This window comes from Corvus hawaiiensis, chromosome 5 (genome assembly GCF_020740725.1).
Source record: "Corvus hawaiiensis isolate bCorHaw1 chromosome 5, bCorHaw1.pri.cur, whole genome shotgun sequence".
NCBI classification, from domain to species: Eukaryota; Metazoa; Chordata; class Aves; order Passeriformes; family Corvidae; genus Corvus; species Corvus hawaiiensis.
Window position 1 is genome coordinate 37,806,215 of NC_063217.1, and position 26,021 is coordinate 37,832,235.

A 26,021-nucleotide genomic window follows, 5' to 3' on the forward strand; every position below is an offset into this window, starting at 1 on the left:
AAAGCAAACAAGGGTGAAATATTGAATCGGCCTCGCCCGTGACAAGATCTGCGCTTTTTGCCGCCAATTTGTTTGTGGAGCTCTATTTAAAGGCGCTTGATTGAGGAAACGTTGAAAATAGCAGTTAGGGTTTCCCTAATGAGACCTCTAGAGGAAAGCAGTGGCATTCAGGGGGCTGCAGCAGGAGGAGGGGAAGCGCTTAACCCTTTCCAGCCGCCCCCAGCCCGCCGGGGCTCCTCCCGGGCGCGGCACCGCCCGCGGGGCTCCGCCGGGGCCGCCCGCCGCCGAGAGGTGCGATGGGCGGGGGCCAGCCCGCCGCCTCCCCTCGGCCTTGGGCATTTCCAGCACCGGCGGGAGGGGTGCCGGCGGCCCCGCCCGGGCAGTGCCGGGGCGGGACTGAACATCCCCGGCGGCTCCCAGAGGGGCGGCCCGTGTCCCCGAGCATGAGCCCCAAGAGGAGAGCAGCGCCTTTTGATGTACTGAGTCGAATCCCCGTGTGGCTACGGGCTGATGCTTCAATCCAGTAGCCCAAGGGCGGGTGGTGGAAAAAAAAAAAAAAAAAAAAAGAAACACCAACAACTTTAGAAATCCCGAAAAGACCGGGAATGTATTGAACTAATAACGAGATGTGTCACACCAACACGCACTGCGCGGGGGCCTGTGACACTCCTCTCCTTCTATCGCTCCCATTTCTGTTGCTGTGTGAGCCTGCCCCGACACTCATTCTCGCAACCTCGCACGCGCTACGTGCTCAATTAGCGCCTGTCTGAGCCCCGTATTACACACGAATGAGAGACCGCTGGTAAAAATGTCGATAATATTTTGAAAGGCGCTAATGCCTGTGAGGGAGTGTAGATCGCAGTCCTCTTCTGCAGGCTGCTTTCTCAAAGCGCTAAGACTTGAACGACGTTGATATCTCCCCTCTCTCGATTTTATAAATCGACTTTAGCTCCGAAAACGGGGCTCGGTTTGCAATGAGCTGCCTGCAGCCTGTAGGGCCCTGAGATCTCACCTAGAGCATCTGATCACCCTTCTTCCCGGTCACGGCACCAGCCTCTGCTCATACATGACCCTTAGCCTGTTGATTATATACATATGTATATATGTATATACTTTTTTATATATTATATATATATATACATACATACACATACATATACATACACACCTGGACGGGGATCAAAATAAACTTTTAGGGAACACCTAATAAAAAGTGAGCATTGTCTCTCCCTAGAGGAAAGAAAAGGCGAGCTGCAGAAAAAAAAGTGTTGACTTAGTAAAATAAGTTCTGCACGGTGATATAAAGTATTTATTTTTGTTGTCGCATTTACACCCGCTCCTTTTGGCCGCTGCTCCGTTTCCCTGCAGATCTGGGGAGGTACATGACACTCAATTCTCCATTTTCCGGCTTCTTAACTTTCCTGAAAAGAAGAGTAAAGAAATTTACTTCTTGCTAAAGCGCAGCAAACAAACATTTTGTGTGTCCACAGATAGGTTGTATCATCTGCACGAACAAATTACGGTACGCGGCCATGCGTTTCTAGTAAAGTCTCCTCCTGTATTCTGTTTACATTATGCTGTTTCTGTTTGTAATTATTTTATTTTAATTTTATGTCACGTTTAACACAAGCCAGACCGGTTTTCCCTCCATATTTTGTACACAATGCTCTCTTTCTCGATAAGATGTTCTGTCCTATCTTTTCGGTTTTTTCTTTTTAAAATGTTTATAGTTCCCCACGAGCAATTCTCCAATATTTCACTCTTGCATTTTAAGGACTTGTCCCTGTCTTGCTTTATTTGTTTGTGTGAAATTTAGTTTGAAAGGAGATCAGAGAGAGCAGGAGGGGTTTGTAATAAGAGAATGACCAAGTGACCTAAAGGCTGATTATATGTCATTAACTGGAGACTTGGTGTATCCAAATTACCAAAAAGACCTCACTCAGCCAGATCAATTACACCGAGATACGCATATAGGAATTGCGGTACGGGCTGATGCTTGCAACAAGTGTGCAGCCGACATTTGTAGGACTCAGCTGCTGAATTTTCGGACAAGCCCGTGTGCTGCAGCCGATCCCGGGCAAGCGGGAGCGGGGTGCAGTGCAGCAGGTATACGGCGCGGGGGACACCAGCAGGACGACACCGACATTTTGGGGCGTGTAGTTAGGGCCAAATTGCAGCTAATTTTCACTGTTCCAGAGGGACTTCTCTCTTAAGCCAAGCGAGGTTACCTTTGATCTATGAAGGCTTCTTAAACCCCAGCCTCTTTAAATGGAGACTTTCCATGAAGAATGACAATAGAAGTGTTGATTTTTGTCAACCCAAACACAAAACGATGCCAGCCTAGCCTTCTTCTTCCTCCACCGTCTGAACTTCAGATGCTGGAGGACAAAATATTCGTTAATGAAGGCAATTACATTCGCGAGCTATTTCATCAGCATCAAGAGCAGCTTGAGATGCTCTTTCCCGGGAATACAAACAAATATTAAGTGGAAAAACAGTGTGTTTGTCTGCATGCGTGTGCGTGTTTATACATGTGCATGTACAGGAGATCTATGTAACAATTCCAATAAATAGAGACACTGTAGAATTTTGTAAGGTCTTTACTACCATTCTTCTGACAAAGAAGGGGTCTTGGTTGGAATTCGCAATGTTTTGCTTTTCTTTCCCTGATTCCTGTCCAGGGTCTAAATGCAACTCTGGATCTTCAGTCACAAATATAAGCAATCCTTGAATAATTGCTTGCACATGCAGTGGTAAAACGCGTAGGGTCCTGCACTTACTGCCAATCATTGTGACTTACGAAATGGTCAGTGTCTTGAGTTTTTCTCATCCCCGATCTTTTCTCCTTCCTTTTTTTCTTTTTTTCTTTTCTTTTCGGTTTTTGGTTTTGTTTTTTTGGTTTTTGGTTTTTTTTTTCTGTATACACACGGCTGGGAGATTATCATGCCTGAAATATGTGGGCGTTCATTACCGATAATAGTAATGTAAACCAGGGTTCCTCCACCTCCAAGGGCAGCGATTAATTCGGGCCTGCTGGGCCCGATCCCGCCCTCTGCCCTGGGCATTGCAATTCAGGTTGTGTAAGCACAAGAGAGGGTGCAAGCCAGACCCATTAGGCAGAAGTCCTTTTCATTAACCCGCACTGACAGGTTGACCTCCAAATCATATTTCTCCGTGCGTCTTTTCAAAAATCCCTTTTCTTGCGTGTTTGTGTTCTTTCACGAATTCCTAAGCGACTGCCCGGATACAGGACGCGTGGCACCCCTGGGACACGCGATGCTCTGGCATCCCCAAATCCACCCTAGAATGATACCCCTTTCTGATACGTTTGGTCCCGGGTCAATGACATCATGCACTCTATAAATTCAAACCCGTCTCGGCTTTTCAAGCCGTGCACCGGGCGGTTGAGTGATGTGGTGGGCAGCCGGGCGAAAGGAGAGGAAATCGGTACCCCGGCACTTAGGGAGCTGCGGGAAGGAGAGATGCCGAGGGGGCTGCCCGGCCAGGGCAGCGCCTCAAAAGCAAAGGACGGGGTGCCCTTGGGGTGCTTTCGTTTGTCTGATTGTTTCTTTGCTTTAATGAAAATTATGAAGGGAGATCCCGGAGCTGCTGCACGGAGCAGGGGTGGGTAGGTCTGGCGTCGGTACCAGGCACTTCAGTGGTGACTGCGGCTCCCGCCGCTGCCCTGTCCCCATAATCGTCCCACCGATTTCGGACCCTCCTCAAAAGGAAGGTGCGGTAAAGAAGCAAATGAGTGGGCTCGCAGCCTAGGCACCGGTGAGGCGCCTCTCTGCCCCTGGCCTGCTCCTCACAGGGCCTGGCCCGGTGTGGCTGCAGTGTTCCCAGTCAGCCAGCCCCGGAGTCCCCAGCAGATGTTGGTTTCCGACCACCCAGCGTCGGCATCTCTTCCCCGTTTCCATACGGTTTTCCCCGACTGATTCGGAGAAATTAGGTTAATTTGCAATTTAGCTTAATTCACACAAGCCCGGGGGGAGGAGGGGGGAGCACAGCTCTATTGTTCTGTTATCCCAACTCCCACCCTACTCTTGGCCGGGAGGAGAGAAGTGACCTGGCGATAAGCGGCCCGGCGGCGACTGAGCGCCGGGGCAGGGCAGCGGGTGGCCCCGGCGGCTCTGAGCGGGCGCCCGGCCCGCCACCCCCCGCCGCGGGCTCCTGCCCCCGCTCCCCGGGCGTCGCGGGGCACCCACCGGGGGGCAAGGGCAGCCCCTTCCTCCCGCTCGGCCCCGCGGACGGCTGCGGGGCTGGACAGGCAGCAACCGCGGGGCAAAACCTACCCATACAGCCCCACATACCAACTCCAGAAAAAATAAAATAAATTTTAGAAAGCGGGTAGAGAAAACCAGCCTCGGCAAAGTCTCCACCAAATTTTATTTATTACCGCAAGCTAGGAGAGTCCTGTTTGGCAGCAGAGTCCAGATAAATCGCCGCCTTACATGCAACTATTTTGGCAGGGAAATAAAGTGACATAAGACTAGGGTTTCTTTTTATTTTCTGGGGTTTTTTCTTGTTTGTTTTTTTTTTTTCCAGCATATGATTTGTGCACCAAAAAAATCTAATCAAATCAATAAGTGTAAGATTGGCAAAATGCTGGTGCTTTTTAGCAGAATTTGAGTATCGTATTGGGAAAGGTACTTTGAGCTGCAGCTTTTTTCAACTCGTGGATCAAAAAGAAAAGGCTACAACCCATTATCGGAATCCTGAATATTTAACAGCTGAGGGAGGGCACGAGAGTTGCATTTGCTTTAAAACTCGCTTTATAAAACTCATAAATATCTGCTGGGATAGGAGGAAAATATATATATATATAAGATCCTTCTGGGTGCTTTATCTAGAGACCCTCTTTCTCCAAAGTTAATTAAGCAATCATGATGCTAGCTTTGGAGACTGGTGTTCTGATAGATATCTCCTGTATATTTTATTACTTTTTCTCTGTCTCGTGTTTTCCGTTTCCTTCATCATTGGAGATGTTATCGGAGTGGCCGTAATGTCTTGTCACAGAGACCGTCACAGTTGCAGTCTAATCTGCGGTGTATCGGAAAGCTCGTACACAAACAGGGAGAATGTAAAGAAACACACGCCCGTTTGCAAGCCAGTATAACTTTCCGGCCTTGACAATGTCCACTTCTTCTTCCCATCAAGAATATATCGCAGCAAAACAAAACTGGAGAACCGCTGCAGAAACTGGGTGGATTTCCAGGCTGCGCCCTGCAGGCATCCCATCCCGAGCCGCAGGGACACTCTGCCTGGCCCCTCCAGGGCTCTGCCTGCACAGTCTGCCCACGGCCTTCCTTACATTTAAAAATCCACGCTGCAGACACATTATTTCCTTAGGATAACACAATATATAGGATTCTGCTTGTCCATATATAGATACAGATATTCATCAGTTGGTTACAAGCATGTGTGCGTACATGTGAGATATATGTGTATATACATCAATTCTACATCTGGACTGGTTTTTCGCTTTCGTACTCAGTTTACACCCAGCCGCTCACGCATATGTGTATTTGCCTATAAAAACATACCCCTGCGTGTCTGTGCTCCGTGCACGTCTCCTCTCTAGGTCCGACTCTACGCTCCCCGTCCTGCCGAACCGCGGGGCCGGCATTTTGCTTCGCCTTTAGCAGCTCTCCGACGAGGCCAGCTCCCTGGTACCGCAGCAGGCTGCTCCTTGGCGGACGGCCTCATCCGCGGAGACCGTCCACTCCCTGCAGGGCACTCCCTGCCGAGAGCCCGCAGACCCACTGGCAAAGCCCCCGGGCCCCAACAAGCCGCCGTGCACTGTCGGCAGTCCTCTCCACGCCGGAACCGCCCGAGCTCAGCCTGCCTCCTCTCCCCGAGCATTGAGTTGCTTTTCGCCCTCTTCCCACCACCCAGAGCTTCCCCCGAGGAACCCCGACAGCCTCTGCAGAGGGGCCGGAGAGCGCATTAAGCTGCTGCAGAAATTGGACCAGAGTTCTTGCTGCCTTCTTTCGCCGACTCCTCCATCTCTATCTTTCTCTTTATTTAATTTATGACCTCTCCGCTCCTGTTGACACAGTTTTCCACACTGCCTATATTGTAGAACGGCATTGTAATATACGCCGAATCAGCCTAGGCATCAGCCAGCACAAATAAGGGTGGCTATTTGGTATTTCGCAGCTATTTAGTAATGCTCGGCTCCATTTGAGGATGACAACAAATGCACCTCGCCTCCCAGCTATCCATGAGTTACAGCTTGAGATTCATTTTTCTTTTGTAATATCTTCAAGCTTACCAAAGCAAAGCACCTAAATAGCTACAGGAGATTTCGTCCTTGGCCTGGCCGTTAAGCGAACATTTAACTGCTCCCTTTCGATAACTAAACCTGCTTTCTGCAGATGCTGGTCTTTTTTATTGCAGAAGCAGGAATGCTGAGAAATATTTATATATTTGTTAGTAAAAGCTAGAAAATTAGCTCGGAACATGCTGTAAAAAATATTCGGTTACTTACCGATAGTACCAGTTAGAGAAGCATAAAACCGATTTGAGGCACATAAGTCACTCGGGTGAACGCTGGTGGAGGTGCATAGGCGTAGGCAGCAAGCTGGAAAAGAATCAGTTAGAGTCGAACTTACTGTTAATGTCTCAAAACTATTCTTTCTGGAAGAAAATACCATCCCCCTCCAAGTCCCGAGCGCTCCGCTCCCTCGGTCAGTCAGCAGGCGCGCAGTCGGAGCCAGCCCATGCGAACCCGGGTCGCAAGTCTGGTGACAGGCAAGGCAGAGCAGCTTCGCCTCCCTCCTCACGGAAACTAGTGATCTGGTGGTGTGTATTAACCAGCAATACAAATATAAGCCGGAGCGCTGCTGGGGCAGGCCTGTTGCAATCGGGCATCGATGAAGTGCCCTCCGAAGCCGGTTTTATTTGTTCCTCTACCGGACCGGCACAAAACACTTTGCCAAAGCAACCTCCGAGCCTATCAAGCTCTCACATAGACTTTTGCCAAGAAACTGCTTGGATCCATACTGTACCTGGTTTGAGATTATCCGATATTTAAGTTTTAATGAGTTTGTAGGGGGGGTTTTGTTGTTTGGGTTTTTTTCAAATTTTTTAATGCAGATTTTACTATAAGGCATCTGCTAAACACTTGCATTAACCTCTGCCTCCATGATAATTTTTCCCCCCTTGTTTTAATTACATTAGGGATGCGGAGGGGCAGCCAATCCTAAAAGAGGAGCTCGGCAATTAGCAGAGCGAACATCAAAAAGTTTTATTGCGGAGGGCGGCGGGCTCCGCCTCCGCCCCGGCCATTGGCGGCCGCCGCTTCTGACGACATATATTAACCCGAGCGGCCCTAAACATGTAGCTGTACATGGAGATCGGGCCGGGGAGCCCTGCCAGTGCCCTGCGCCGCGCCGAGCCCCGCCGTCGCCCGCCTCCGCCGCGCCCGGCCGAGCGGCGCGGATGCCGCAGAGGAGCGCCGGGGCGCTGAGCTGCGCGGCGCGGCGGGCAGCGATGCGAGCGCCCGCCCAGCACTGACGGCCCCGCTGCCGCGCAGGGCAGAGCCAGCGCCGCCCGCCCGCCCGCCCCGAGCCCGGGGCGCATGGAGGGGGGCCGCGTGTAAGTACCACCCGGCCGGGCCGCGGCGGACTTGGCGAGAGCGCAGGGAAGCAAGAGGAGAGGAAGATCCCAGGCTGGGAAGCCAAGCCATTTTGTTTTTGGTCGACATCTCTCCATAGCTTTTTTTTTGGTTGTTTTTTTTTTTTTTTTTTTTTTTGTGCGCGCTTCCTCGAAGACCCGGCCCCGGGCGAGGAGGAGGAGGAGGTGGAGGCACAACGCATGAGCGGCGGCGGCGGCGCCCGGGGAGGGGGGATCGCTCGGGCACCCGCGGGGACTTTGCAGCAGCGCCCTATGGAGAGGCAGCGGGCAGCGGGGCAGTGCTGAGGGGTGAGCGGCGGGCAGCATCTCCCGCCGCTGCGACGGGGGTGGGGGGCGGGCGGGGAGGGGAAACCTTTGTTTTGGGGCCCGGGGGGGTGGGGTGGGGTGCTCTAGGGAGCGGGGATGAGTCTAGTGGGCGGCTTCCCCCACCACCCGGTGGTGCACCATGAGGGCTACCCTTTCGCTGCCGCCGCCGCTGCCGCTGCCGCCGCCGCCACCCGCTGTGGCCACGAGGAGAACCCCTACTTCCACGGCTGGCTCATCAGCAGCCACCCGGAGATGTCCCCCCCCGACTACAGCATGGCTCTGTCCTACAGCCCTGAGTACGCCAACGGGGCGCCGGGCATGGACCACTCCCATTACGGGGGGGTGCCTCCCGGGAACGGCCCGCCCGGGCTCGGGGGGCCCCGGCCGGTGAAACGCAGGGGCACGGCGAACCGCAAGGAGCGGCGCAGGACTCAGAGCATCAACAGCGCCTTCGCGGAGCTGAGGGAGTGCATCCCCAACGTGCCCGCCGACACCAAGCTCTCCAAGATCAAAACCCTCCGTCTGGCCACCAGCTACATCGCCTACCTCATGGACCTGCTGGCGAAGGACGACCAGAACGGGGAGGCGGAGGCTTTCAAGGCTGAGATCAAGAAGACAGACGTGAAGGAAGAGAAGAGGAAGAAAGAGCTGGTCAGTGCTTCGGAACGGGACGGGGCGGGACGGGGCGGGGGAGCCGCGGAGGGGAGGCTGCTCGGTCGCCCGCCGGTGCCCCATCCGAGCCCACCCGGCGCCTCGCTGGCCAGAGTCGCCGAGGGATGTCCATAGGGGACATCTCGGCCCCACCGGTCCCTGGCCGTAGCTGCGGGCCAAAAGCGGGACAGTGCCACAGCCGCGGGCGGCCGTCAGCGTCCGGATCCGACCCGGTGGTTGAGAGCAGCCGCGGGGAAAAGGCTGCCACATTAGGGGCCCCCGGGGAGGTTATTCCCCGGGCTGCTGCTTGTCCCGTATCCCAAACCGTGATCTCGCAGGAGGCAAGCCTCCGCTCTCTTAAAAAGAAAATCTGGAGGCATGATTACCTGCTAAGCCCAGCCCAGCTTTAAACCCTCGGCAAGTACGAGGTTCGCAGCGAGAGGCTTTCCCGTCTCTGCACTCGGCGCTTCAACTTTTTTGATTTTTAGCGGGAGAGTCTGCTTAGGCGAGGCAGCGCAAGCCCAATTTCGTGTAGGCCCCGTGGCGTGCTCGCGTGTGATTGATTCCCGCATATATTCGTGGCCGCAAGTCCGATATTTTGCCCTGGTACATGCCGGTGCCCAGCTTCTTCCCGCAATCAGGGAGGGGATGGTTTAGGGGGGGCCTTTTCGTAATCCCCGTGGATGACTGGCGCCTCTCAGCCTCCAGCCCTGCGCTCCGGCCGCGGCAGAGCAGCGGGGTGGCACGGAGCGGGAATCGGCCTCCGCCGGGGCCCGCGGGCGGTCGCGCACCACGCGAGGCTGCTCCCACGGGCGGCGGCTTCGCCCGCGGCGAGATCCCATGGAGGTCCCCGTTATGTCTCTTGAAGCCCGCAGGCCTCCATGAGCTCGAGTCTCGTCGTAGTTTTCGAACTCGAAGCAAAGCAGATGCGACTTAGAAAGCGGAGGAATATATCTAACCTTTTTTTCTCCCCTCTCCCCCTTCTGTTTCTCTCTCTCCCCTCGCATCGTGTCTCCCCAGAACGAAATCTTGAAAAGCACAGTTAGCAGCAACGATAAGAAAACCAAAGGGAGGACTGGCTGGCCGCAGCATGTCTGGGCTTTGGAGCTCAAGCAGTGAGCACGGCAGGACTGGAGGAGCCGTCCTCTTAGTCTCGGTAGTGAGCTCTCCTCTGAGGACTCTTTGTATTTGGAATCATCCAGTTTATTTATGTGCAATTTCTCCCCCAACCCCCCAAAATGTGGATATTTGAAGGAGAGGGAAAAAGCATTCCATATATGAAGAGGAAACTCCAGCTTGGTAAGGGGTAATGTCTCTAAATGTTTTGTGAATGTTATTTGCTCTGTATAAAACACGTGGGGAAAACAGAATCATAGAGAAGGAAAAAAATCCCTCCCTGGCATTAGTGTGTATGTGAAGTGTATCTTTAATACTTGGCCTTTTGGATATAAATATTCATGGGATTATAAAGCTATATTTCAACAGAAGCAGTTGCACCAATGTTTCGATTGACTCGGTATTTAGTGTTGTAATTTTGTTGTGGTCGTTCGGTATTTGAAGATGTTTTCAACAGTTATTGGTTATGTGCACTTCCGTCCGTAAGGGAAAAAGTGGAATCTAATTAATATTGAAGGTGTAAACGTTGTAAGTACTCAATAAACCACTGTGTGTGTTTTTTACAAAACAAAAGAAAAAAAAAAGAAAAAGGAGAAAAAGAAAATCCAAATCTTTTTATGTTTTATACCTCAAAATGTTTTGAATAACAGCGTTGTTTATGGCTTTTTTTTCATAATATTTAAAATATTCGGAAGTAAACTAAATTATAAAGATGGCTCCTAATTTTATTTTTAAACAAGTGACTGAATGAAAGGAGGGGTAGAGGGAGGGAGTGATCTCTCAGCCCTGTGAGTGTTGAACAGAAACCGGCAGTTCAGCTGAACAGGAATTCCTTGTGGTGGTGTTCTCCATGCAGGAGACCTACTGCGAACGGGAAATGGACAAGGGTGCAAACCCCGGGCGGGTCAGGAATAGCAGAGATGCGCGGTTTTCTTGCTGCCGGAGCCCGGGCCGCGGCGGTGCCAGGCGCGGGCCCGGAGCGGGGGCGGCTTCCCGGAGAGGGGCCGGAGGCAGGCGAGGGAGGCTGGTGAGCTTTGTTCAGAGTGATTATGTAGCAGGTAATTTTACGTCAAGGAAGAAAGAGTGAACAAGGCAAGGGATTTGCGGGTGGGTGGGAAGGGTGTGCTGTAGGGAATATGTAAGATTTACAATGAGCTACGGTGAACTTAATATTAGCTTTGTGGTTCCTAAAACTCTCCTGGGTTGCACGTTTCCAGTACGCCACAGCGAGTATAATTATTTTTAACCTTTTTTATCCAGCTGCAAACTGCAGCAGCCCATGCTCTGGGTCTCTTTAGTACGTTCATTGCCTCCCCAGCAGGATCTCTCTTTCTTTATATATTTCGCCCCGTCTATCGACTCCTTTACAAGGGTCCCGGGGCCAGTCTGGTGACTTTTCTGCTCCCCAGTACCAGGGCGAGCTGCAAGACTTCCGTGCTGGGAAATGAGTGGCATCCTTCTGCATCGCAGGCACGCAAGGAAAAAAATTAAAGGAATTAAATTAAATTCACATAAGGAAGATGGTCTAGGTATTTTTTGTCCGTTCCTGATTAAGGGAAAGGTTTTCCACCCTTTCCATAATAAAATTAGGGCTCGTATTTTGTACTTTTACTCCAATCATCTCAACTTAAACCAAGCTGGCTTTCTCTCCAGGTCCAGGGCTGCTTACCTGCCGGCCTTCCCATGTCACCGCGCCTAAGGAAGTGGTTCCCAACGAGACCCAGCAGTAAGCGTAGGTAGATGTGCAATTGCCCATAAAAAGATAAGGGAGCCCCTATGCCGTTTCGCCGCCCCTGCTGACAGTGGGAAGGTTGCGGGGTTACAACAACCAGACAAAAGTGATGTGCCCTCCCTCCCGTCGGGTCAGGCAGCTCGGCTCTGCTCTCCAGCATGGGTCTGTGTTTACAGACACTTGCCTCTGTTTATAACACTTGGAGAGAAGAATCTGCCCCCTTGTTTGCTTTTCCTTGCCTATTAGTTGCGCAGCTGATGAACTGGAGCTTCTCGCACTCTGGGTTCCCTGCTCAAACAATTTTTATTTTTTTTATAGCGGCACAGGAAAAAATAAAAGGGGTGAGGGGTGGCTGCGAGTGCTGCGGTGCTGCACATCATGGGCAGGTTCTCTGTAGATTCCCTCAACCGAGTCACCGGGTTGCAATTCCCCCCCGAGTGATGCGCGGTAGGGCTGGCGGGCGGCTCCGATATCCAGTCTCCGAATAGCCTGTCCGATATTTCCCCATGAATAATTTTCCGGTTTTGTAGAGTCAGTTTATCAGAACTGGGACCCCCTCTGAATCCGGTAAGGAGGATCTCTTTTAATTGCTCACTAATGAGGATGTTGCTATTTTCTCAGGAGCAGCCATTCCTGCAGCTAAATCACAGGAGCCCTAGACAGGCCGGAGCCGACAAAAATGTAGGTTTTGACGTTAAAAGCTAAATGGGGAAGCAGAAGGTAAATTGATGGTAGATGGGGATGTCAGTGCCCTGGCCTCAGCTCTCCGCCGGCGGAGCCAAGGCCTGATAACAGCAGAGCGCTGCGCTCTGCATCCTGCCCGCACCCGGGGGCATCGGCATCCCGTCGACCTGTCCGGTAATTCCTCGGGGCCAAAATATTTTTGGGAGCTTTTACCGAGGTTTAAGGCACGAAGGAGGAGGCATAGCAGCCTTTCCCACTCTGCAACATTTCTCTGTGGGTGCAGGGAGGAAGAGAGAAGGGAGGGCAGGGGGCCGGCGGAGAGCAGCCGGGTCGCTGAAGCCCCTGTCCCCTGATTGACTTACAGACCCGTGTCTTAGGCTCGTCGCCTCGTTTCGTGGCTGAGGGAGCGAGACTCTCCGCTCCCTCTCAGGAGAACATAGCATTTTAATTTTTTTTCTGCCCTTGAAAAGGAAGAGCGACAAAACTCCTCCGGGTGACGTCCCTCCTCCCCTTCCCTCCCAGGGAGCGGCCCCTCGGTTCCCCGGGGTGTGGGCCCGGCTGCAGGCCCGAAACAGCACGGTCGCCCTCTCGCAGGGAGGCGAGGACCTCCCCAGTGGCTCCGTGTCCCCTGGGGGCCCCAAGGCAGACAGCAGCGTGGAATTTCAGAGCTCGTCCGGGTTTTGGAAAGCAGGGACGCAGCGAGGGGCCGGCTCTGTGCTCCGCTGCTGGCAGCGAGCCTATCGGCTGCTGGCAGTACTGAGTTTTGGGGGACCCTGCAACATGCGGTACCTCATTGCTATCGGATGTGTATGCCATACCTGCACTCCTGCAAGCAAAAGAGAAAAAAGGTGGTGGGGCTTTTTTTCCTTCGTTTTGCTTTATGTTGTGGTCTGGGTTTTTTTTTTTTTTACACATACTCCCCCTCTCCCCCGTGGTTCCCAGGACCTCTTCTTTGCCTCAAAAGATTATTGCAATAATTATTTCTAGTTTGATATCGTTGTCAAAGAGTTGCAACGGGGCCTCTCGGCCAAGCCAAAGACACCTCTAGAACAAGCGCCGGGCCATACGCGGGCAAATTCGCGGGATATAAAACAGTACTAGGGGATGCCGTGGAGACAGCATGAACTTGAAAGGAGGGCAGGGAGATGGGGAGAGAAGGTTAATAATAAAACCCCTAAGCAAAATATCCTCCTTTTGCGCTTGGAAACCTAACCTTAATCCTCCTTTTTCACACGTACTCGCCCAGCGACTCACAAATACACCCAGAAGAAATCTCCAAGTAGCGATGGGAAGGAAACGCATTCCGCACGCCTACAGACATAATCCCCTCTGCTGTAACGAGGGGCTTATCAATGTTTTATATATTTTTAATTTGGGGGTTTTTTTCCTGCGGGCCATGAAATATGTGCCTTTGCAAACCAGTTCCCATCGTTTCTATTTCTGATTAGCCAATTACTGTTCAGCTGTTTCAGCTTGTCACATACAACGGAGCGTAAAGCAGAGTTGTTATCTGAATTATATATTCACATAAATTCTAGCAAAGCCGAGTGATGCGCGGGGCCAGCGGATTTCGGAGGTTCCCTGTGCCTGCCTCTTCCCCTCCCAAACCAGCGCGGTGTGTGTCTCCCTCTTCCTCAGTTTTCCCTCCCCCCAATCCCATTTTCCTCCAGAAATACCATTGCTTTGATGATGCGATTTTAGAGCATTGATTACAAATTTATTCTCAGACACTATATAAGTCTTTATATCTGCTATTAGAGACATCTGGGAATGATTAGAGCCGTCCCTCCCCCGGCTCTGCTGCCTCTATCTTGCAGCGAGGAGCTAGAGACATGTTGACGTCAGATCAGACGGCTCGGAGCCATCCTGCTCTCCACTTGGGTGTAATCACGGCGACGCTTTCCAAGCCTCGGCCCGGCCGCGGCCGCCAGCTGGGATGCGGGTGCAGTGGGACGCGGCACTCCAGCCCCGGGGCTCCTCGGCACGGCCCGGTTTTGAACCCCGAAGGCTCCGGCTCCTCTGAGTTTGCCGCCGAGGTTGTGTGTTTATTTGTCTGTTTGGGACTTTGAGAAAGCAAAAGCGGTGTATTCCGCGGGAGGGGTTACTCCCCCCACCCACCCCGCTCCCTCCAGCCCCCGGCCCAGCGCTTGCTTTATCTCAGCCCGATTTCTCCCGGCGCATTCGCCCACAGCGCTGTCTTCCAAAATAAATATCGAGCCAGGCAGATTTCCACCTTATGTCGGCAGGGAGAAATTAGCCAAACAAAGTGCAACGCTTACACGCGGGCAGTCGCAGGCGCGCCGACACCCCGTTATCCAAAGTGGTAGCCAGGTTTAGAACGAGCCGGGAGAGTTGGAGGCCGCTCTAAAACTAGACGATTCCCTACCCAAACGGCAGTGCTGCTGGCAAGGAGATGGCTTTGCACCTGCTATTAAATCCTAATGAATCGCCTCTAATTGCGAGCTGGGGCTGGCTGACGGTAACGCTGAACAGCCAGCGTGGAAGCCTTGGCTCAGCGGGACCCAAGACCACGTTTGATGCGCTTATTTTGACAAACTTCTTACTTTACGATTTTTTATGTTTCGTATCACTCTATTTTTTTCCTTCAAGGAGATAAAAAAAGTAATAATTGAATAAATACAACTTAAGCCTCCACTGGCTGTTCGCAGTCTTGGACGGCTGACACTTGTCCAGCTGTACATTACAATCAGTGCTACTACCAGGAAGGAGGGACGGGGGGGTGGATGAGAAAGCTGTTCATCTCGTCTCCAGAGGAAAAAGATAATGTTAGACAATTTATCTGAAGGATTAAATTCTCGCGGTAAAACATGCTTGCCAGGAGGAGGGAGAAAAGAAAAACAAAGCCCTGTGTGACCCTAAAAATAATTTTTAAAATACTTCAATTTCTTTGTTCCAGCAGAATAAAATAAAATAAACCCCCTAAGATACCGCAACGCTCCTCTGTGTCTATCTGTAATCTCGAAAGGAAAAGGAACATTTCCTTTCTGAATCAGTGCAAACGGTATGCTGTGAGCTCGGCTTCCCACCACAGCCACCGACCCAGGGGGTAGGGAGAGAGTAAGCGAATTTAAAAAAAATTGTTACAGAAAAAAAAAAAAGCTGCGAAACAAGCCCTAACCGAAAAAAAATCCCAGCAAAATCCTATTTCTGCCCTTTATGGCAGACCTCTGACTGGTGACGGCTCTGTGGCAGGGGAGTCCCCGGGGACTCCCCTGTCCTGAGGCTGGAGCCGCCTCCCCGCCGACAGAGGCCGTGCGGATCCTGGCGGAGAGCGGCCCGTACCCTGCGGACTGCCTGGGCAAGGCGCAGGGCTCTGCAAGCCGCAGGGCTGGGACCGAGGGCCCGCTGCCCCTGGAGCGGCCTTCTGGGAACAGCAGTAATGTGTTAGCGAAACAATGGGGATCAGCGGGCCCGCATCTCGGAGCCCTTCATTTGCTAACCGTGGAGGCTGTTCAAAGCAGAAACAAGCCCCTGCGTTGCCCAAAGGACTCGGGAGAAAAATGTACAATTCTATTTTGGTGCAGAGCAGTGGAATCGTTTTGCCGTCCGGTCTATTGAACAAACATGTGGGGGTAATAGAGAGGCCGAATCTCCTATAGGGGTCCCTATTTGTATGCCATATGTGGATTTAGGCTGCAACAGCTGCGTATAATGAACTTCTTAAAAAGATAAATACGTGTGCAAACCCAGAGAAGTTTTCTAAAACTGGCCTAAAAGATAATGAAATGTTCTGCCAGAGAATACAGGAGGCGGAAGAGATTAAAAAAAATAATAATATTAGGTGCTCCCCCGACAAGCCTCTAGCCTTCGCAAAGTTGCTGGCAGCGCTGCCCAAAGGAGGACCCCGGCAGCTGGGGGGGTGCAGGAGGCCGGGGACGCCCGGGGGTCGGGCGGCGATGGGGGGAGGTGATGTCTGGAGCGGTCTGGCAGGAGCGAGCCGAAGCACACGGCTTGGCCTTGACTACCTCTCTCCCAAATCTGGTTTTCATAGAGCCGCGCAGTAATTACCTAAAGCCATAACTGTCTCCGAAATTATTCATTAAAGTCATTCCCGAGAATCTCGCGGCGCGAGAGCCTACATTTATGGCTTTTGCGCCCTCAGAGCATGACATCGCCTCTCGCCTTGCGCCCTCGGCGGCCGAGCGTTCAGCATCGCGGAGAGGAAGGGGGAGACAGGGTTGCTCTCTCTTGCCTTCCTCTCGGTGTATTTATTTGCGGGGGCTCAGGTTGCTTTCCCCCTTTTGGCGAAGGAGTGCGATGCAAGCCGGCAGATACCTTGGGAACGAGGAGGGTATTTTGGGGAGTTGCAGTGTTGTGCGGAAGATCATGTCTGTGCCCTGTGGTGCTGTCAGCGGTGACAGATCCCAGATGCAGTCGCTACTGTATGGCAGATTGAGTTTCTCAGCAGAAAACTCTCTCCCTCCCTCCCAAACGTCTTCAAAAACCTTCTCCAGATACTGCGGGTCACTTCGGCTCAAACGGGGAGAGAAAGGGGGGAAAAAAGGCTTTTCCTCTCTCCTCCCTCTCTCTTCCTCTCGCCGGATCTCTCTGGGGTGCGCGGGGGGCCATGCCATGCCCTTGTGCACCCGGGGGCCCTCTCACCCTCGTCCTGCTGAGAACCCGTCGCCGAACACGGGGACCGTGGTCCAGGTAAGCGGGGGGCGGCGGGGAGCGGGTCCGAGGCCAGCGGCCGAACTGATCCCCAGAGCCGGTCCCTCCTCTCCCAGTCGGATCTCGCTGCCTGAAAGGAGCTGCCCGAAGCTGGGTGGCTGAGGTGCCCCCTTGTCCCAGACGCGGGGACAGGGTGGGAATGGGGAGACAAGACAAGACCCCTCGCCGTGCCCCGCCCGCTGCGGCGGGAGGCAGCACTCGGATCCGCCCAAAGCCCCCGACCCGGAGGGGCTCGGGCTACCGGGGATGGTAACGAAGCGGCGTGAATCTGGGAACATTAAACGGGGGACGGGAGGAAGAGCGGGAGGAGTAGAGGAAGGGCAGCCGGCGGGCGCTGGGAGCACACCCGGCCGGCTAGCCGGGAGCCGGGAGGACGGGCCGACTGCAAACCCACAGGGGCCGGCAGCTGCTGTCCCGGTAAGCGGCGGAGGTAGGGAGATCCCCCCTCTTCCCTCCTCCCAGTTTTTTTTTCACCTCTTCACGTAAATGCAAGAGGCTCGTGTTTTAACAGCTCTGGAAAGTCATCCTTCTCTTCGAGACATATAATGAATTTCAACATTCCTGTCCTCCCACCTCCCTAAAATATTGATGCCCCCCGACTGCCAAAATCAGAGGCCGATCGGCTGTAGTGTCTCCTCCTGGAGCTCTTCTCCCCCTCCGCGCAAATGGGTGATGTTTGAGGGCTCGTTGTGGACCGCGATTGTGTAGCCCTCTCCTCCCCGCCTTAGAGGAGCAATGTCCATGCAATGTATGGCACCAAGGAGGACTCCCGTCCGTGGATGAGTCCTCAAAACACTTTGCAGGACTGCGGGGAAGGTCCGCTGCTCCCGACGGGCGATTTGGCGTGGCAGCGCTGGGGTCGGAGTAACCCCGTGTGAAGTGCCCCGGACCTCGTTCCCCAAAATTTCCCTCTGGATGGATGCAACCTCATTCTGTTCATGCCTCTTGGAAACGGTTTCAACTAGCTCCTCTCTCGGTCTTTCCTTCCCCAAATGAATCTAAAGGCTTTCATTCAACTGCTTGCCTACCTCCTTCCCCCCTTTGTCTTTTTTTTTTTTGTCTTTTTTTTTTTTTTTTTTAAGGCAACTCTTGCCTTTAGCAGAAGTATAATTGTGACCCTGCCTGATCCACAGAGCCTCCTGTTGGGAGCAGTTAGCTGTGGTTACATTAGGCCAAAGGACCTCCCAAGTGGCGGTGGCCTGGGTGTCATAGGAAGGGACTCTGCACATTGTCCATTCTTTCTCATCAAAGTCCCAGGCACCGTGGAGCCAACAGTTTGGCGAAGAAGGAAAATAGTAAACAAGCCTTTCCCCTCCCTTCCCAATCCAACAGCCCTGAGATCTTCCTGGGATGCAGAAAAGGGAACAAACTTTTTCATAACTTCAGCTCTACGGTGTGATTTACATTTCCGGCTGCTCTGTCAGAGTGGCAGTAATTTACAGCCTGATAAAAAACACTTTTACAACACCAGAACATGTTCAAGTGGTGGCTTACTATGCAAATTTTTTTTTTTTTTTAAATACGACACAGGCAAAAAAAAAGTTCGGTTTCCTGCCTTTTTCCACCGTGATTGTTTGAAGAGTCAAATGGCTTGAAGTTATAGTGTCGGCAAAAGGGAAAAAAAAAGGAAAAAAAAGAAAAAGTAGGAGCTGGCTGAAGAAAACAGGCATGAAGTAAATCCTGGGCTTTTTTTTATATGCTGTGTGTTATACATCCACGTTTCTCCTATTTCTCTAAGGTTTTCATTGAACGGATACTTCTATTATCGTGCTCTCTGGCCAAACGCTGTTAGTCTTGCCCCAGGGATTGCTTTCATTTAGCCAAGTAGCTATTGTGTTTAAACAATTTCTTTCCTTTAATAATTCATTTCTTCTCCGGAGTCTGAAGTCGAGTGGGTCTGGTAGCGTTTATGAAAGGGGGAGCATCTTTTATTCAGTTCTAATACCGGGGTAATAGCGTTATCCCTTCTTGAGGAGCATCCAGTTTGTTCCAGCCAGGCTTCTTCACTGGGCTAGGGCAGGATGGGTCTGGTAACTAATGTACAACATCCCTATCCTGGTAGGAACGATAAAGTTTAGTAAATTACAAATATGTGAATTTGGCAGACAGTTAGGGATGAAAATGATCAAACGATTAAAAAAAAAAGGGGAAAAAAAAGGCAAGCAATGAATAAACCACATGTAGCAGTTGCTGCTTTCATGACTTTGGTAATTATTTACACCTGAATCATAGTTTTCTCCAGCCACGGTTTCAAAAGTAAACCTTTAAAGAATTTAATTATTTCCAGTTTTCGGCAAAAGAGATGGAAAAAAAAAAAAAGTATGTTAGTGAGCAACTGCTGTCTCCCGAGCTCTCATAAAAGGCTTTATGTACATTTTCATCCCAAAGACACAAGCAGCCCTTCCGCGTCCCCCCCTCCCTCCATACAGGAGCGCTCACTGTCATCTGTGCACGTATTTACGGTCTAATGAGAGAGTCCTGAGGCTCACATGGGACGGTGCCGCTGCATATATATGTATGTGAATATATATATATATACACACATACATTTGCCTCTGTGTGTGCGTTCAGTCGAGGCGCGGTATTGGAGCCTTGTGTGGGTGAACTCCCTGGCTCCTTCCTTCGGCTCTATAATAGCTCTGTTATTTTTACTAAACGATCAGGATGGCTCTACGTGACCCTTCGTCATTTAAAAACCATTTTCTATCATTGCACGTGTGCCGGGGGGGGGAGTGGGGGGGAAGGGGGGTAGGGGGATGGATGGGGAGGGGGAAGGAATCGACAAGTCATTGAGAATAACCGGGAAAGCCTGTGATGTATAGCACGTTTTATCTTTATTTAGGCAACACGTCGTTCGCAGGATGGCCTGGGTTTCCATGCACGACAAGGGCATGAAGCACATCCATCCGCGGGGAGGTGCAGGCAGGCTCGGGGAGCTGCTGTGGCCGGGGCACAGCTGGGCGAGCGTAGGGGCAGGGCACCCTCTCGTCACCCTGCTGCCGTTTCCTGCGAGTGAATTCCGCACTTTCTGGGGAAATTTTTTAAAAAAAGGAAAAAAAAAAAGGGCGGCTCTCCGTCGCCGGAGCTCCGCGGCCGCACTGGCCGGGGCGTGTGCGGTGGCCGCGGGCAGCAACCCAGGGGCTGGGACCCCCTGTCTTCGCCGGAGCCCCCCCTGCCATGGGTACTGCGGTGATCTGCCAGCTGCGAGTACTTTCAGTATTTCACTGCTCCCTCTCCTTGAATCCACCGCACTTCCCGCGTCGGGGCTGCCTTGGCATCTTTGGTACAGCATCCTGGTGTGCACTGTATCCTGGGGCCGGGCTGGGATTTAAAGGGCTCTGAAAAAGGCAGTTTGCCTTCAGGAAACCCGTTCTGGCTTGACTCTGGTGGGAGTCCCGGGGGTGAAAGGGAGGGGAGACAAACCCGCGGTTTGGAGCGCAGGCTTCTGCAGGCGGGGGTGTGCCCCTTCCCCGCGCACCGCGGCCGGGGCAGGGAGTGCCGGACAGTGCCCTGGCGGGAGTTCCTCGGGCACATCCCATGCACAGCCCCCGGCGGGAGGAGGCGGTGGCCCGGGATCCCGGGGCTGCCCGCCTCCGGGCCCCTTCCCTCTGCCCTGCCCATACCTGGCGCGGCGGGCGTCTGCGCTCACCGAGCGGGGGGGGGTGTTAAACGAATGGAAAAATTATCTCCACACACAGTTTTTATATTTTCTGGAGCTTCCCCAAAACAAGCGGCAACCTAAAATCACTAGATCTGTGAGGATTTGACATGTACTCCCTCTCCCAGAGTAACACGCTGCTGGTGCATTAAGCAGAAGCTGTAGAAATACGTGGACATAAACATATATATGGGGGCATGGATTAAAAAGCTGTGCGTCACCTTGGATTAAGGGCTCACTCCTCAGGGTTTTTTTTTGGTCACTAGCTCCTCCTCTGTAAGACAACTGTTAGAGATGCTGTTCCCCGAAGGACAACGAGTTCGGGTTTTTTTTTAAATTTATTTTCCCCCCCGCTCTTGGCTGAGAAGAGGTAATATAGTGCTGGATACAGGGAGGCGAGAAGGGACAATAACTAACTGTTAACTCATTTTCTAGAGGTATATCACCTCAAGCGTGCGCTTCATCATACTTTTTTATTTGTGATGACCGATCATTGTAATATATGTCCATAGTCTTACGTCATTCACAATGCCAGTACTCGCTCGTCTCTCTTATTTTTGAAAACAAAGGTATTTTTCACTTGTCCAACCCTAAGAAGACGTGCCCAAACGTAAGACTAAAAGCGTACATCTCAGTAAAAATCTCATTAAAAGCGACAAGAGAATAGAGATTGAAACATGATAAAGTCACATAATATATTCTGAGTGTAAGATGTATTAACACAGAAGATGTTTAAAACAGTAACATCTTTCTTTTGATTTTTCTTTGTCTGTTTGTTCAAAGCGAAGTGGTCATTTTAAGTAACGGTTTACACACACACACACACGTGTGTGTGTGTGTGTGTGTGTATATGTATGTATATATGTATTTCCTTCTCCCCGAAGAGAGCTCTGACACCTGTTGTAAACCCTTAAACATAAGATCACACTGTAAGTGCTTCCTGCGATTTTTTTTTTTTTTTTTTTTTTTTTTTTTTTTTTTTTTTTTTTTTTTTTTGTGTTAAGCACTCTTCTCGGACAAAATAGCTACAGGAAAACTTTACTAAGTAAACGTCCTCGAAAATATCTTCTAGGTTGAATTAATTTTATGTTGGGACGAAAAACGTGCAGGTTCGGCCCGTGTTTCCCAAGCAGGACACCTCCAAGGAGACTCCTGGCAACCTTTTCCGTATTTTATTGAATTCTATGGAAATTAGATTCTGAATCTTCTTTATATTTTGGCTTGCTGAGCAGTAGGACAAAAAGCATGGTAAAATTAAAAGAGCTTGCAGGGAGAGTCAAAAAAAGTACCATTTTCTCCTCTGCCTTCTTGGGTGCTCTTTCCTGGGGTTATCTGCACCCAGACCACCGAGTGGCCGCCTGCTGCTCCGCGGGGCTGCCGCGGCATCCGGGGGTGCAGCGGCGTGCCGGGTGCCCGCGGAGCTCCCGCTCACCTCCCGCGCACGGGCGGCGCGGCCCCCCCGCCCCCGCCGGCAGCACCCAGTGGAGGGGGCGAAGCTGCCCTAATTATTTTCCCCGCAGATGTTGTCCTGGCATTTAAAGGGCTAAATCCCAACTTCCAGGCACACAGCTGGGGTATGTTGTATCCTATCAATTCATAACAAGGAGGCATTCTGGAAAGACTCGTAAGGATATTTATTTTAAAATGTGTGCTGAAAAGATATATGCTGGGGGGAGGAGGGACAGGGTTGGGCGTCTCGAGTTTTGTTTCTAAGCCAAAAAGGCACAGTTCGAGCTGTGAACAAATGGTTTCCAGAGAATAGTTCTTTTCTCTTTCTTTTCCCTGCAAGAAGTTTGTTTGAAGTTCCCGGAGTTTTTAATGTTAAATAATATTAATACCAAAATGAATACTTCAGGGCTTCTTGTTTTAATTTTGAAAAGCTGGCATGTGTGGGTTTCTTTCTTTCTTTCTTTCTGTCATTCTTCCTTGCTTGCGTTCTTGTTTTCTCTTGGTTTCTTGTTTTCTTTCCATTTCTTGTTTCTCCCCTCCTTCTTGTTTTCTTCTAGATTTTCCTCTTTATCTCTCGCTTTCTCCCCGTCTTGCTCTCCCACCCTCTCCTTCTTTTCCCTCTCTTTTCTTCTCTCTCTTTTACGCAAACCACCCCCCCCACACCCCGCCCCCCCTCCCCTCACCTTCACCCGCCCTTTTTTCCCCCCTTGTTTTTGGAAACTCCTTCTTTCAACTGGACTGTGTTCGGGATATTGTTGCTGGTAAAAGAAATAAATAACCCAATAAATAAAGCAGGCTTCTGTTATGACAAGTTCCAAGCCAGAGCAACATTTAATGAGTTAAAATAGCCCTTGAGGAAAACCAAACAACAACAACAAAAAAGACAAAAGCGTTTAACAGCAGGATCGCTGTCAGTTGTGGAGGTGTGGGACGGGGCGCAGGGCGCACCTCCCCCCCAGCCCCACTGCGGGGCAGCAGTCGGTGCCCCTGGCACCCCGGCGAGCGTCGCGGTCACTGCTCCCGGGGAGAAGGGCTGGCAGGATCAGCCCTCAGGGTTAATCACCGGCAAACCCTCCGCAGAGCAGACAGCACCGGGAATGGGCAGCTCGGCAGGGCGCTGCGGTTCCCTCCCCGCCGCTGTTCTTTCTTTCATCTCTGCCAGCGTGTTAAAACTATTGCGAAAATAACGAGGGATCGTGTCAGCTCCTTGTGGACGCTGAACGCTGCCTGATCACCTTCAACTCAACCGGGCATTATCCCGGCGGCTCCTGCCACCCGCCCCTTCGCTGCTGCCTGGGTGGGCAGCAGTGGGAGCCTGGGACCGGTGTCCGCCGGCAGCCCCGCCGGGAACCCCGGGCCGGCATCTCTTAATGCGGGGCAGCGTGCGAACAACGCCATCCCGCTGCCTCTGGGCGCATTCTTCCTTAGAAATTGAGAGGAAAAATTAAGAAATGTTGGTAGGGGGATTGTAGAGAATCAGAGTCTGAAGACGGTTTGCTCCCCTGCAGATCCTGGGAGGGATTTCACTCTGGCCGCGGGGAGCCCTCCCCAGCCGGGAGCGGAATGGATCTGCCTGCTCGGAGAGGGCCGGAGGAAGGAGGTGGTAGCCGCGCTGGGAGAGGTCTCGCTCTTCTAATCGCTTGCATGTGCCGGCGCCCTGACCAGCCCCACTCTGAGCAGCGGCAAATGCTGTAACAACTCGCGTGTCGTAAATTACAGAGACCTCATCCTGGCAGGGAAATACCGGGGAGGCGCCCGGTTTGTCTGCAGCTCTGGAAGGCACGGGAGGAACCGGCCTTGCAGCTTCCCTCACTTCCCTTTTCCCTGTCTCCCCCTCAGCCGACTCCTTCACGGAGGGTGATACCGCAATGACTCACTTGCACGTTTCGGTGTAAGGGAGTCTTTTTTTCTCACACCCCCACCCCCCCCCCTTTTTTTTTTTTTTTTTTTAAGTTGTTAACTCCCGTTTATGATAGAAATGTTACTCTCTGCGTTTTGTTTCGTTCTGGCTGCCATTGGTTGGCCTGGGTTATATCAGAAGGAAAAAATGCTCGCCACAAATGTAGCTATTGTTTGTCTGCAGAGACGGGGGCCGGGGGTGGAAAGCAGAGAGAACGGGAGACCGTGTGTGACAGTGACGGTGGGACCAGCCACCCGTCTGACGAAGTCCTGGTCCTGTGCTCAGCCCTTCCGAAAACAGAGCTCCCTCTTTCCCCAACCTGCCCGCAGCAGTATGCAGGGCAGCCGGGGGCATGTTATCTCAGAACATAATGCTAATAAATGTGCTCAGATGTTGGACATTCCCCTTGCCTGTTTTATAGGGTTTAGCTGGTGGTGCTTAATGGGCTGGGTCACCGGGACTGATGCTAGCAAGGTTATTAGGATTAAGTAACCTAATGAATCGTATGGCCATTAGCGGGCTTTGAAAGAAGGTAGTTTTCCCTGTAACCTGGTCTCCTGTCTCTTAACACGGGCAATTATTTTTAACTGTCCCTCAATCACAGGTCGGAGGGGAGCTTTTTTTTTTTTTTTTTTTTAATTTATTTGTTTAAAACCTCTCTCTGATGCTTAGAAATTGATTTCTCCACAGAAGGAGCCCGTCATTTTATCTCGGGGTTCCTCGGAACCGCAGAGCGAGCCAGACGCTGCGGCTGCTCCCGCCCTGCTCGGCGGAACAGCTGCCGCCGGTGCCTTTCTCCTCCGCTGGCCAAGTGCATCACTCGGGACGCGACTCCGGGAGTACTTGAGGAGGATTTGTATTTATTTTTTTCCCGAGAAGGGTTTTTCTTTTTGTATCTTTTGCCTAAGCCAGGTAAGCGATGAGGCGCTCGGTTCCCCCTCCAGCGGCTTGCCCCGCACCGCTCCCTACCGGGGAGCCCTTGAAGACTCCTTCCTGGCGGGGTTTCACCGTCCCGCACCCGGGTACCACCACCGGGCCCCGCCGGCCTCCGACCCAAGGGGCGGCGCTGGGCGAGCGGGGAGGCCGGGCGGCGACAGAGGCAGGCCGGCAGCACCGGAGCCTGCAGCTGCCCGCTCTCCCCGGGGCAGCCGTGGTCAGGGCGAGAGCAGGTTACCAGAAGATAATTCTTGGCCATTCGCTGTCTTCTATGGCGAGGAGAAACAACAACATATTATTATTGTTATTGTTATTGTTATCATCTTCATCATCAATGTCATTATCATTATCATCATCATCATCATTATTCTTGTCTTTTTGTCCCCGAGGTTTAAGATTTTTTTCCAAACCTCGATGTTTTCCCCCCTACCTCCCCCCCGCGAGAAGGTAGAGTGTGAAGGCGGACACAGGTTACATATCATAATACTCCTTCGGGGAGGCCGGGCCAGCGGTGTGAATATCCGCTTTAATTAGATCAAGTGTTAACGGCTGATTCAGTTTGATCAGGTCTGAAATATTTGTACCGTGGTCATTTTTCGGACCGTTCACACTTAAAAAAACCCGGATGTACTAGTGAAAAATTAAAAAGAGGGAAAAAACCCGACAAGAAGTTTTTGGGAGAAGAGTCCTTTTGTCCGGGTGCCTCTGCGAGCCCGGCGGTGCTTACGCCGCTGAGCCGCTTGCGGCGGCGGGGCTGCGATGAAAGAACACAGGGGTGTGGGGCCGCGGCGGCTGGAGGCAGAGCAGGGCCCAGCCTCCGCTCCCGGAGCAAAAGAAGACGGGAAGACCTTGCCTGGCGAGGCCAGGGACCCTTCTGAAGAGCCACCACCGAGCGGCATCTCCCGCGCCCAGCGACATGGAGCTGGCAGGGCGACAGGGGTGAGCAGGCTGGTGGCAAAACGCGACGCCGTGTTTTCCACCTATAAAAGCTCTCCGTCAAGTCGCGAGGGGCATCGCACCTGCCGGGCTGTCTGGCTCCCAGCCGCCGGGAAGGGGCTCCTCGGGGGGCCCTGCGCCAGGAGCAGCGCAAGGTGTCCGCCAGTAGAGCAGAGGAAAGCTCCAGCCCGCCTGACTTGGAAAGAATCCACTTTCCCACAGCTTTTTCAATCCCCAATACTTTTCACACCCTGTTAGGAGTTAATACCGCCGAAACCGCTAAACGCTTCCATGCCTAAAGGTACGCCCCGCCAGGGGCT

General features: G+C 52.1%; 2 protein-coding genes and 1 long non-coding RNA gene across 3 annotated transcripts; 2 read left to right on the forward strand and 1 right to left on the reverse strand.

The window, feature by feature from the left end:
* Window positions 1-1,282: 1,282 nt before the first annotated feature.
* LOC125326763 lies at window positions 1,283-7,409 on the reverse strand. The gene is made up of 4 exons (XR_007203984.1): window positions 7,014-7,409; window positions 6,494-6,586; window positions 2,229-2,378; window positions 1,283-1,421 (listed from the first exon to the last, which is right to left on the reverse strand). It is a non-coding gene; the product is annotated as an uncharacterized LOC125326763 (long non-coding RNA).
* A 620-nt stretch (window positions 7,410-8,029) lies between these two features.
* Window positions 8,030-10,425, forward strand: HAND2 (heart and neural crest derivatives expressed 2). The gene is made up of 2 exons (XM_048305225.1): window positions 8,030-8,598; window positions 9,619-10,425. Exons 1-2 carry the CDS (start codon window positions 8,044-8,046, stop codon window positions 9,715-9,717), a joined length of 654 nt encoding a protein of 217 aa, XP_048161182.1. The 5' UTR covers window positions 8,030-8,043; the 3' UTR covers window positions 9,718-10,425.
* A 5,719-nt stretch (window positions 10,426-16,144) lies between these two features.
* LOC125326775 lies at window positions 16,145-25,345 on the forward strand. Its single transcript, XM_048305249.1, has 2 exons — window positions 16,145-16,801; window positions 24,520-25,345. Exons 1-2 carry the CDS (start codon window positions 16,235-16,237, stop codon window positions 25,297-25,299), a joined length of 1,347 nt encoding a protein of 448 aa, XP_048161206.1. The 5' UTR covers window positions 16,145-16,234; the 3' UTR covers window positions 25,300-25,345.
* The last annotated feature ends 676 nt before the right edge of the window (window positions 25,346-26,021 follow it).

Excerpts from the sequence above, each read along its gene's own strand:
- HAND2 (XM_048305225.1), top strand. The coding sequence starts at position 8,044 with ATGAGTCTAGTGGGCGGCTTCCCCCACCACCCGGTGGTGCACCATGAG. Across the intron at positions 8,599-9,618 it reads AGAAGAGGAAGAAAGAGCTG|AACGAAATCTTGAAAAGCAC; the intron begins GTCAGTGCTTCG and ends GTGTCTCCCCAG.
- LOC125326775 (XM_048305249.1), top strand. The coding sequence starts at position 16,235 with ATGGCTTTTGCGCCCTCAGAGCATGACATCGCCTCTCGCCTTGCGCCC. Across the intron at positions 16,802-24,519 it reads ACACGGGGACCGTGGTCCAG|AAGGAGCCCGTCATTTTATC; the intron begins GTAAGCGGGGGG and ends ATTTCTCCACAG.